The sequence below is a fragment of the Phalaenopsis equestris genome, unplaced genomic scaffold, assembly GCF_001263595.1.
Source record: "Phalaenopsis equestris unplaced genomic scaffold, ASM126359v1 Scaffold000002, whole genome shotgun sequence".
In the NCBI taxonomy this organism is placed as follows: domain Eukaryota; kingdom Viridiplantae; phylum Streptophyta; class Magnoliopsida; order Asparagales; family Orchidaceae; genus Phalaenopsis; species Phalaenopsis equestris.
The window spans coordinates 79,331,203-79,344,652 of NW_018164444.1; the positions used below are offsets into that span (position 1 = coordinate 79,331,203).

The 13,450-nt window shown below is 32.8% G+C and overlaps 1 protein-coding gene across 1 annotated transcript in view; it reads right to left on the reverse strand.

The window, feature by feature from the left end:
* Positions 1–600: 600 nt before the first annotated feature.
* The window catches only part of LOC110026944 (dol-P-Man:Man(5)GlcNAc(2)-PP-Dol alpha-1,3-mannosyltransferase), a 56,506-nt gene continuing 43,656 nt past the window's right edge, over positions 601–13,450 (reverse strand). The window contains exons 10-14 of the mRNA XM_020728181.1: positions 12,581–12,697; positions 2,439–2,557; positions 2,227–2,305; positions 1,630–1,686; positions 601–1,140 (exon numbers count right to left, since the gene is read on the reverse strand). Coding sequence (XP_020583840.1) covers positions 987–1,140; positions 1,630–1,686; positions 2,227–2,305; positions 2,439–2,557; positions 12,581–12,697 — 526 coding nt within the window. The 3' untranslated portion in view covers positions 601–986. The remainder of the gene's footprint in view (positions 1,141–1,629; positions 1,687–2,226; positions 2,306–2,438; positions 2,558–12,580; positions 12,698–13,450) is intronic.

Sequence of the window (13,450 nt, forward strand, 5' to 3'; positions counted from 1 at the left end):
CATGTATCTTTCATCTTTTATTTCTTTATTTGCTCATGGATGCACAAATCAGTCTTGAATAAAGAGGATATTAATTATCATAACGCTCTTTCATCAATAAGACTCACCAGGAAAAATTATTGGATTAGGCCCCACTTTAGTACACTTAGTTAAGACAGATTAAATAGAGGGTGGGGCCCACTTGCCACACGGCAAGTCCCCATTTAACTTGGGACGCAAATTTTGCATCCGGTATCCTGATGGAATAAATTTTCCTCGAGAGGACCGATCAGAGCGCTACTGATCAGGTGTGGCAAGTCCCCATTTAACTCGGGACGCAAATTTTGCATCCGGTATCCTAATGGAATAAATTTTCCTCGAGAGGACCGATCAGAGCGCTACGTAAAATTCCCTAAATATGAATATAATCATGCTAAACAAGTGAACTAATCGAACGATGAATTTTTATAAAAAAAAAATATTGAAAAGCAGTTAACCAAAAACGGCTATTATGAAACTGCTTTGGATCAATGTAATCACACTTGAATCTCTTAAATATATGAAAAACTTACAGCTTGCAAAAATTGCAGTTCACAACTGAATATTTACTCCCATCAAGCTCTCTACGCAACTTCACTTTTCTGACTACACATCAAAGGATGCCATATAACATATTAAAGCATTGAAAAAATATTAGATAAATGTTGTAAATAACAAGAGAGAGACGTGAAAGAACAAAAATGAGAGAGAAAATGAGCTAATATCCCATCACAGTCTTCAATTTGAGTCCAACTGCCTCAAATCTAATACCAACAAATCAATTCTAACCTTAAAAGTTCCGTCTAAAAGCTTTCATAAAATCGGAAAAAAACAAACTCTTGAGTTTTCATACAAATTTCATTGTTGGATTTTACCTACAATCATAATCAAAATCAAACATGAAAAACCTTAAAAAAGTGATATCAGCACTGAAATCTTCTGACGGTATATAATTGAGGGATCATTTATTAGTGCAGTTCTTGATCAATGAAGGGCTGCTCGATTGGAGAGATCCAGAGACCCCACAATATCGTTAAATGTAAGAAAAGCAACATTAGCGAAGAAAAGGAAGTAGATGGATATACATTCCAGCAGAATTCTACGCCAGCATACAGCAACAGCCTGTGTAAACAGTTTAAATGTCTCTAGTTATATTTAGAACGGTCAAGAAAGCTCGTCGTTCGTGCCAGATCATATTCGGCTCAATAATTAGCTGTAGTTCCACTCGTTTTTTAAAGTTCTCACGGTAATGAGTCAAACTCATACAATACTTTATTTGATCTCGTTCAGCTTGATCATAGTTTGATTACATTTATATATATATATATATATATATATTATGTATATGTATAAGTATATGCTTGTGTAAGTATATTCATGTTCATGCATACATGCCTCGCAATATGAACTTTCAACTACATCTTATGTTCATGAACAATTAGTGTTATGCATGATAAGTTTGCAAGTCGAATACAAACAGAAAATTTTAGCTCATTAGCTCAAGGAACGGAGCCAAATGATACATTAGCTCGCTTATGGTAAGCTAGTTTCAACCCTAATTATATTGACAAAAACTTGCAAACATTTAATTAATTTAGAATTGCACATCACCTGATGATGGTAGGGAAGGGAGTCTTCCACAGGAGAAAAGGCAAAGAAAAGAAGTACCTGTAACAAGTTCAAATGATTCATTAATGATAGACTGGTAAATAATAGCTCTACATAATTAGAAAGTTCATTAGAGATAATAGTTATTTAAGAGAATATATATATAATAGATTTGGCACCTCATGCAACACTCGAAAGGAGCGGCCGGATATTAAGAACTTAATAATTAGATACCAAATAATTAAGATTGGGGTAATGAAGATGATTAGAAAGTAAATCAAATGAAGAATTAAGCGCGACTTAGCAAAGACTACTAAATCATAAATTACATTAAAGTGGCGTCATGATTTTCACTAAACTATCAATAATACATGTTAATAGCGCATGAAAAAAATGATAAATTATTTTGGAATAACATTCATTAAAATTTATTTATTTTTTGGTTCATGATGAAATCAAGCAGCAAAGCATATAACTCCACAAAATGGCGTGTCAACGACTCATCCTAATAGCAACAGAAGTCTTATCACACTGCTGAGGTCTTGCATTATCGAAAATAGATGTTGGATTTACAATGAAGTATCAAAAATAATTACTCACCAGGAATAGAACTGATAGTGAAGAGACCTAGCACAAATTATTCCAATGAAATTCCCAACAAACAAAACGGTTAAAATATCTGTAAACACAAGAAATTAAAATGAAAAATTTTCAATTCATAAACAATCATAAAATACTGCATGAAAAATGTTGCAATGGAAAAAGTGAGGCCAGAAACTATGATAAATGCTGTAAAACAGCAGGTAACTTACGCTCTTTATGAAGGACATGGGTTATTGATTCACAATGGAAGAACTGACGGATGTGAAGAAGTTCAGTTATAGCATTATGCAACCTTGAACGCAATAGAATGAGAAGTCCACCTTCATACCTGTAGAACAAGAATGATCAACATCAAACATTATTCAATCATTTAAAAAAATATTAAAAATATTAAAAAAAAATTCTTTCCAGATTAGCTTTATCACACGAAATTTTTGCTAATGTAGAATGGAGCAAGACCGATCGAACTAGACAATCTCCACAGTTTCATTACCATATCAAGTTCAATGCTCTATGTTTAAAGTATTTTGACTTTCTAATAATTCATTTTTTCAATTCGAACTTTACAAGCAAGAGAGTTTATTTTTCTACCAGTTCAGATGTTGCAATCATTTTCTAGTAAATTGGTTTTACCTTTAATAATGTGCAGTAGTAACGCTATAAAATTCTCATTCACAAGCATATTATGAGGAATATTTTGTTAATTTTTTAAAACTCTTGATAGCATGCGGTAATTCTGGAATTTTTATAGAGTTCTATGCTTAATAACATCACAGGTTCATGAAGTGAGACCAAACTTAAAAACTTGGAATTATAAATCCGAGTTCCCGCATAGACCAGGGCATTAACATATTCAGTAGATAAACAGCTCTTATCATCAGCCGATAATACTCCACTAGCGGCGCTAAAAGCATATTCCAATACAATAGTGGTTATACGTGTCGACAAAATATCCCAAGCTATTTACATACATACCACCCAATTCTTATGTATTTACATATCTAACACCTAAACTTGTTGATTTTTACATTTATACCACCCAAATCTTTCATATCAACTTAAAAATACCCCCATTTTAACTTCTAAAAAGTGATACATCTTTTTTTGCAAAGATAGGGAGACATGGGATCCTTCATGTAGTCTATTAAATGTGGAACTTGAAGAGATGGAATCAACAACAAATGGTGTGTATATATGCCAAAGAGTATCTTGAACCACTTGATTGGTAGAATCTCGCCAAACATGCGAATAGATTTTTATAATATGAAACTAATGAAATTCATTTCAAACAAAGGTAATAGACATCAACTTACCTTTCCTAAACTCATATATATTTTATGCAATCATTTTTTATTATATGGCTTGATATTCTCATGACTAAGGTTTGTTTGAAATAGCGGCGACACTCACCGAATTTCTTCTAACAACTTTGTTCGTCAAACTGAAGTAGACGAGCAGTGATCTGAATGAGCGAAAATTTACCGTTTTTGCGAAAGAACTTCGGAAGACATTTGTCTCCTGCTATTTCCCCAAATGAAAAATTTGCAAAGGTTGGTGTTTGTTCCAACCGAACGGGTCTTCACCGCTTAATCAAACAAAGCCTAAGATTTAACGCTTTTAATAAAACTTTAAATCGAGTATGCTCAACAATGATGACAAAATAATCAAGTATAAACTATTAACATAATTTTTAATTTATAAAATTTTAAGATCCCAAATACTACATCAAGCCAAGAACCATCCCCATGCAATGTAAATTTGAGTGCAATGTCGAATTCTCTCATTTAGGTATACAATGGAAATTGAACATCATTAAAATTTTTTATTCTTATATTTTCTTAAACATGCACTCATGATTACTCCAAAATAACAGGAGGTGTTTACAACACAACCCACGAGAACATATACCAGCCTGATGATGATTCCATTCGTGAGATATAATTCCTCACAAAATCTTCAATTATATATGTTTGTGCATGGATTTGTGTAAGAAATCCATACAAATTTGACAATCAATTGTTTTAAAAGAGTTTGGAATCATTAATAAAAAATTGGAGATAAATCATTAATCAATATCGCTTGTACTGCGGTATTATTCCACAAATTTGGGCTGGTTCTATGGTGGTCTTAGATTGATGTTATTGTGGCGTTATTTTTGTTGTTACTTTGACATGTTATTCCACTATGCTGTGGTGTTATTGAGATGTTATTTTGATGATTATTGTGGTGTTATTAGTGTGTGCGTGTATTGCGCTGTTATTGCCGTGTTATTGGAGTGATGTGTTATTACGATATTATTCGAGAGGTATTTTGGTTGTATTGCAATGTTATTAAGGTATTATTGCCGCATTATTGGAGTGAGGTGTTATTGCCGCATTATTGGATTGAGATGTTATTGCTGTGTTATTGAAGGGTTATTTTGGTTATATTGCGACGATAAATGGTGTTATTGTCGTGTTATTGGAGTAAAATTTTATTTCAGTGTTATTGGTAGTATTATTGGTAGTATTATTGCGGTTGTATTGAAGTGTTATTGTGGTTGATGCAGCGTCATTAAAGTGTTTCCATTGACGTGTTATGTGATATTATCTTGGTGTTATTGTCGTGTTATTTAGGTGTTATAATAATCTCATTGTAATTATATTTTGACGTTATTGGAGTATTATTGTTGTGGTATTGTCATAGTATTATGATAATTTTAATAAAGAGATGAAGCACGCTTAATATGGTGGTGATAAAAAAGCGAACACAGGAAAATCAATTTATCAGTTTAAATCATCAGAGTATCCATTATGTATCAGACATAGCCCACAAACACGGTTCATAAGCAAATTTGGCTCTAAATTTTGTCATGTCTGTCTGTGAGCCCAATTTCTTATTTCAGTCAGCTTTCTCGGCTTGTAATAATGTTTCCATATATTTGCAGACAAATATGCCACAATCAACACAGTTTGTTTGCACTGAAGGATCATTAGCCATCACAACTAGCCATTTCCATAGATTGCTCCGAAAAACTTTTGACAACATCGTTTACAAATAAATTGAATGTGGAGTTTCCAGTTGAATTAAATTGTTATACAATACCAAAAAATATGAACTGAATAACAAATCACTGGGTTTCTGTTGAGTATACATACAATTTTGTAAGTGATCGTCTTGCGCATCTTGTTGGGTAAAAGTCATATACTCAACTTTTTCTCATTTAACTCCCAACCAACAATGTCCAATGTTGTTTATCAACAATAGGAAATAAAATAATTCTCCATCTTTTACATTTTCATTTGTGATGTGTTGCACGGACATGGAGTTGAGTGAATCTTTATATATTTGCATAAAATAAAATGACACAAATGTTATCGTGGAATAAAAATACAAATAAAAGTTGCGTTAACTTTACAAGATTTAGTTGAACTTGAATAATTACAGTGTAGTGGCGATACATATAGATGTCATGTATAATGCTAGTAATTTTTTCTTCTTTTTCTCTATTATTAGGGCAAACACATGGACATGTTCGTTTGCAAACCAATCATTTCTAAGTATATCGTCAAGGCCAGAACGACTTATTACCACATGCCCCACATTAATCATAATATCACCCCTGCAACGTTGACATAGTTTTTGTGACATTTAAATATAAGAGAATTCCGTAACAGAAAAATGCCAACATTTATTTACTGACTTATCATTGTATCTGACAGTACATCAATCAATTACTTGCTACATTTGAAGCGGTATTACTGTTCTATTCTCAGCGGAAAAATTGATAACTTTCTCAGCTAGACAAAGCTACATATCCAAAAAGTAATCATCTGCAATGCCAAATTAAATGTTATGATACACAATAACAAGAGTTATTTTGTAATAAGATACCTTTATCACATAATCATCTGCACAAAACAATATCTTTCATGTTGTCTCGGAGATCTCTCTCTTCATCTGTGACTGTAATGCGTCAAAGGTTCCACAACATCTTTTACTATTTGTTCTGCTTATTCAGTATCTAGAAGTAACCTGTCATCCCAAACGGTTGTAATATCCACAACATTTATTAATGTTTGTTGTTGTACAACATCTTCTATTGTTTGTTTAGTTAATTTTTGAAAAATGGTTTCATCATTTATTGTTTGTTCAGCTTCTTCAATATCTACAAGTAACTTTTCGCCCCCTTACAGCAAGAGTATCTACAACATGTGTTATTGTCAATTGTTCCACAATGGTTTCATCTTTTATTGTTTCCTCAACTTGTTCAATATGTAAACTTCTCAGCCTCTACGACTGGAGTATCTACAACATCTATGCGATGCTGTTCCACAACATATTTTATTATTTCTCTTATCTTCAACTCAAATGTAATATAATGAGAACTCAATTTTCTCTTCCTTCTATTTTGTTTGGTCTTAACCCTTCGAATTAAATTGCCAAGTGAGGATTCATGTGTTTGTTTCTTTGTTGATTTCCCGTCCAATTAAATTATTTTATTTTCTAATTTATTAACCTCAGACTTGATGTCTGTCACTATGTTTCGTAAATCAAAAACTCAACTATCTATTAATTCTTGAAATTCAAAAAGAAAATTTTCCCGATTTCTAAGTAATTGAATTATTTCTTCAAAAACTTTATTGACTCCCATAAATGTTAACTGCAGAGTGATGACCTTTGAAATGAATGGATCAACATCATATGAAACTGGTGAATGCGATGTGGAATGAGTTTCATGGTGTGAAATAAGTTTTACAGGACTAAGCCGTCCTTCAATTGGAGGGGCAAGCAAATGATGATTATCGTCTTTAAAATCCAAAAAATACTTGTAAACCTACAAAGAAATTCATATAATGAGAAAAATTCCTTACCTGTATAGGGTTGAGTTTCTTAAAAGTTTGATGTATTTAAGATAAGTTACAACTCACATTTATTGACCACCTCAATATTCAAGCTCTGGCATCACGTGCAGCAGGAGTGACCAAAGATGTATGCTCATAAAGCCAAAAATATGTAAAAAGATAAATTATAATCTAGTTTGACCAAAAAAAATAAAAAAAGAAATTATAAAAGAAATAAACAAACACTTACTGTGAGAGGAAAAAACAAGTCCATTGTTATATCCCAATGACTGATTCTGTCTTACTTTTATGACGACATTCACTTGAACAATGAGAAAATCACACACAATAGCAGACCAATTAAAGAGAGAAAAAAATGTACATTTTCACCAAAAGAGTAAAGTCCTTTGGGACACTAAAATTGCTCGAATGAAAAAATATATTTGTTCACAAAAACTTTAAAAACAGTTCATCAAAGGGCATAGAATACTCACCATATGAAAATTTAACTAGGTCATTATTTATTTATCTCGCATCGACACCACAAGAGAGGGCTTTATTCTAGTGGACTGATTCTCCTCTGTTGAGTATGCCTATCAGTAGGGCAACTTGGTCAGGGCCTATTCATAATTCTTTCCTGCCCATCCTGAATAGCATCCATTCAAAATCCCAACAATTGAAGATGTGTAGTGTAAGAACATTGTCTTGGGGATACAGAGACAAATCAAAAATTGAAGCACATTCATTACTTTTAGTTTGTTTAAAGTCTACTCAGATAGGGCACGTTTGAACATATCAATATCACCTCTTACTACAGATGATTAACATCTACAGTTGAACATCCTTGAGTTCAATAACCTACAAAAGAAGACAATGCAGAAAAAGACATTTTGTTATTCTCGTTTGTGTCCATAATAAAACCACTCCAATACTTCAAACATGAATGCAACAACAAAATATCAAAATAACACCACAATTACAGAATATAAAAAAATTACACCTTAATAACATAATAATAACGTCGCAATAACACAATAACAATATCATAATAAAACCACAATAACACTACAATACCACCAAAATAACATCTCTTACCCACATCAATAACATCATAATCCCACCTCAATAAAACAAAAACATTACTGCTCCAATAACACCTGAATAACACAACAAAAATACCATCATAACACTACATTCCCATTGTAATAACACCATCCCACCTCAATAAAACTAAAACATTACAGCTCCAATCCCACCACAATCCCACCACCATCCCACTTCAATAAAACCGAAACATTACAGTTCCAATAACACCACAATAATATCATAATCACACTATAATAACACTTCAATAACACCACAATCTCACCTCAATAAAATCAAAACATTACAGACACAATAAGACATAAATAACACTACAATAACATCATAATACCACCAGAATAACATCACATTAACACAGTCTCACCTCAACAAAAGCGAAACATTACAACTCTAATAATATCTAAATAACACCAAAATAACACCACAATCCCACATCAATAAAACCAAAATATTACAGCTCCAATAATACCACAATACCACCACAATAACGTCACATTAACACAACAATAACACCACAATCCCACCTCAATAAAAGCGAAACATTACAGCTCTAATAACATTTAAATAACACCACAATCTCATATCAATAAAACTAAAACGTTACAGCTCCAATAACACAAAAATAACACCACAATCCCATCTCAATAACATCACAATCTTACCTCAATAAAACTGAAACATTACAACTCCAATAACGTCCTAATCTCATCTCAATAACACCACAATCTCACCTTAATAAAACTGAAACATTACAGCTCCAATAACACTAGAATAACACCAGAATAACATCATAAATACACCACAATAATATCATAATCCCACAATAAAACCAAAACATTACAGCTCCAATAACACCACAATAAGACAATCCCACCTCAATAAAACTGAAATATTATAACACCTAAATAACACAATCACAATAACACCATAATCTTACCTCAATAACAACACAATCTCACCTTAATAAAACATAAACATTATAACTCTAATAACACTTAAATAACACCACAATAACGCCATAATAAAATCACAATCCCACTTCAATAAGACCACAATCCCACCACAATAAAACCGAAACATTACAACTCTAATAACACATAAATAACATCATAATAACACCACAATCCCACCTCAATAAAACTAAAACATTACAACTCTAATAACACAAAAATAACACCATAATACTATTAGAATAACATCAAATTAACACCACAATAACACTACAATCCCACATCAATAAAACCAAAACATTACAGCTCCAATAACACCTAATTAATACTATAATAACATCACAAGAATATTATAATAACACCGCAATATAACAACAAAAACACCATAATCTCATATCAATAAAACCGAAACATTAATGTGGTGTTATTGATGCGTTATTGTGATGTTAGTGTGGTGATACTTTTTGTGTAACTGACGTGTTATTTGGGTGTTATTGTGGTGTTATTAGTGTATCATTAAAGTGTTATTATTAAACAAATGTTGTACAGTGAAGTTATTCGTGTCGTCGTATCGTGATGTTATTGTGGTTGTATTGTGGTGTTATTAGTATAATGATATGGTGTTATTGTCAGACAAAAGTGGTGTTACAGCAATGTCATTGCACAATGCAAATAAATATTATATGATGCAAGTACAACCACACAAACAAAATTACTTGGATGCCTTCTGTCGACTAACGCTCTTTGGTTTTCTTGTGCTCTTCCATTATTCTATATTAGTTTGCTTGAAAACACATAGAGAAGTACATGAGTTTGCACCCTAAACCATAAATATTCACGCAAGACTTATTTCGAAAAAAAACCTGAACATCACAAGACTTACATGGCGAGAGAGAGAGAGGAACTTTGAATGTATCTCGACCAGTGACCCACAATGTGAAGGATTTCGAACCAAAAAAACTTTAGCTACCAATCTTAAATGAAAACTGCAATGCGACACTCTAATCGATGTCAATAGAAGAAAATAGAGATTTAAGAGTCGTGCAACAGGATTTTGTTTTCGAAGCGATGGACTGAGCGTTATGATTCAGCGCAGAGACGTTCCTTTTCGAAGCAATGGGTTGGTTCGGGCCGGGTCGTGTATTAAAATAAAGAGTTTTTTCATTTTTTATTCAATGGGACCGCAGCTTCCACATGGTGACACGTGGCAAAATTTCATTGGAGTCCGGACACAACTATGCGTCCAGACTCCTGATGTAATATTTACTCTCAAACAATAGAGAAATGCAACTAACAGAGGAAGAATGATCATAGAGCAACAGAGCATACCTAAAAATACATTTAAAACATAGACTTCAAAACAACAGTAAACTTTCTTAGATCTTAACAAAACACCCAAAAAAAATCACAATTAATCATCTAAAACAGATGTAAAAGTAGCAAAAAATCATGTAAAATAAGAGATCTAATACATGCACCTCAAAAGCTAAAGATAATCTCATAAAAAAATGTTATACATTATGACATCATCAAGCAAAAGTTAGATCTCACCAACAAAGAAGCCAACAGGTAAAGATGAAGATAACTACGATTTAAATGCAAGACGACACTAAGCTTGATCAGCACTCAGTAGAAGTCCGAGCCAATCAAAATAATTTGATATAGCAACAATCAAAATGAGTCATGGATGACATGCAAGGACTACGCTATGCGAGACATAGAAAACCAGAGACTAAAGTTAAAAAAAAAATATTTGGTAAATTTTTTTTAGTTTTAAAAATAAATTAGATTCTTTTCAAAATTTTGGAAAATATTTTATATGTTTTTTGTTTTTTCAAAAAAAAAAAAAATAATAATAATAATAAAACTTTCATTCATGGCACACTTCTTATATGTAAGCAAAGACAAATCCATGCACACTTCCTTTCCTTGCAACTGCCTTCGCTGCTTTTTTTTTTCATCACCTTTATCAACTCGAGGTCTCAAAAAACATAATTGTGCTCACAATCAAATCATCCACTCAACAATAACAACAACAAAGCCTTAATCCCACTACGTGGTGTCGGCTATGTGATCCTTTTTCTCCATTGCGTCCTATTTAGTGTCATATTTTCATTTGTTCTAAGAAATTAAGATCAATTTTTATACAAGCCCAAGCCTTCCTAGGACTACCTCTGCCTTTCTTAACATAAGTCAAATCTAAAACATTTACTCTCCTAATTGGATCATCAGATGGTCGACGTTTAATGTGACCAAACTAATTTTGTCTGTCACAGGAGCTACACCAACCCTATCACGAATATATTCATTCCGCATTTTGTCTCTAAGTGTAAATCCACTCATCCACCTAATCATTCTCATCTCGGCAACACTTAACTTATTATTATGCTTCTCTTTTAAAGGCCAACATTCAGCGCCATAGAGCATTGCAGGTCTCACCACCATCTTATAAAATTTTCCTTTCCGTCTAAGTAGTACTTTTCTATCACACAAAAGGCCCGAAGCATTCCTCCACTTCAACCAACCAACTTGAATTCTATTATTAACATCCCATCTATAGCACCATTGCTCCGAGATATGTAAATCGTTCACACTTTTCAATAATTTGATCACCCAAAGTTACACTTCTGTCACTAGAGCTACTAATACTACTACAATTACATTCCATGTATACAATTTTAGTTCTACTCAAATGAAAGCCTTTAGACTCCAATGTAGACCTCCATAATTCAAGTTGTTCCTGGGTTTTTTCTCTCTTCTTATCCACGAGAAGGATATCAAACCGTCCACTCAACACATGACATAAATCTTCTACTCATCGATCTTCAAGGACCAAAGCTCTCAATGACACAAACCTTCCACGCAACAGTTACTAGGGACGCGAAGGTCAACAGAGCACATTTGTGCTCTCAATTGAGGATAGGGAAAGGAAGGCGGCTTGGGGTTAGGGTTTGAAGTGGTGACAGAGAAAGTGGGGTTTGCAGTCGAAAAGCAGCGAGATCTTACCTGCATGAAGATGATAGAAAGAATGAAAACAATTTCTTTTCTCATCTCTGGCTGGTAAATGGAAGAGGAAAAGGCATGATATCTGCTGGGATGGTGAATTTGTGTTTGTGGGTTTTCCCACTATGTTTGGATTGGGTGGATCCCAAAAAAGTTTAAATATTTTTTTAGTCTTACTATTATTTATTCACTTTAATTTTAAATTATTTATGCTAACTGAACATGATTTATGGTTTTATCATGGTATTTTTTTTTAAAAAAACAAAAAATACATAATACAAATCAAACATGCTTTTGTTACAAAAAATAACATAAACCAAATAAAATAAAAAGGAACAAAATAAAAAAAAAAAGTTATTCCAAAAAGCTCAGAACCCGAAGCAAATCATAACAGGAAAATAAAATTACAACAGACATAACAGTGAGGAATTTGTTTATTAAAATGATTAAATGCATAGATCAAGAATTTACTTGCACCATTTGTGATGCGCGAATAATAAAAGCACCGTCAGATGAATAACCAGCAGTGCAATTGCAAATTCTTTTGAGATGAATATTTCATCCGGAACAAATTTAAAATTAACTGACCTGAAAGAATAAAAGTAATGACTATTAGACAAGTAAAATAAAAAAAAATCAAAACAATTGTCCACCTATGAAACCAATAAATCAAGCTTGCCTACTTAAGATATATGAGTGAATTCAGTCAAGCTTAAAAAATCCTTTTAAAAAGATTTTTTAACTATTTCTATTTATAAATGAAGTTAAAAGCCCCCCAAGATAAAACATATTTTCAAAATAACATCTACAAAAAGTCTTTTGTGAACTCTCTAATGATGATTGCACCATCCTTATGAGTGCATGAATACACCTACGTTTCAAGCAATTGTCCCAACATTAGAAAATTTCGGAACAGAGGTACAAACGGATTTTACTCTCTTTAAAAACCACACCAGTCCATTAACTAAAATTTGGTTGGACCAAAAATCCTTATTTGATGAAGGCCATAAATATTGTTTGCATGGGGAAGAATTCTAAAAAATACTAAATTGTAATATGCCTACAAATTCAGAAGTATAGAATTTCAATGAATGACTAAATATATATATATATATTAAAAGGGAATCGGTATTTGGCAGAGGCCTAAATACCGATTTCTATGCGCTAGGCCCCATGATGAGAGCCCGCGCCGTGCCCCTAAATATTCAAGAACCCAGCGCTACTGGAGATTGAACCCGTGACCTGGCGGGACTTAGAGTGAACCCCGCCAACCAACAGACCATGGCTTGAGGCACGCGCGTGTGCGCACACACACACACAGAGATATATCTATATCTATAT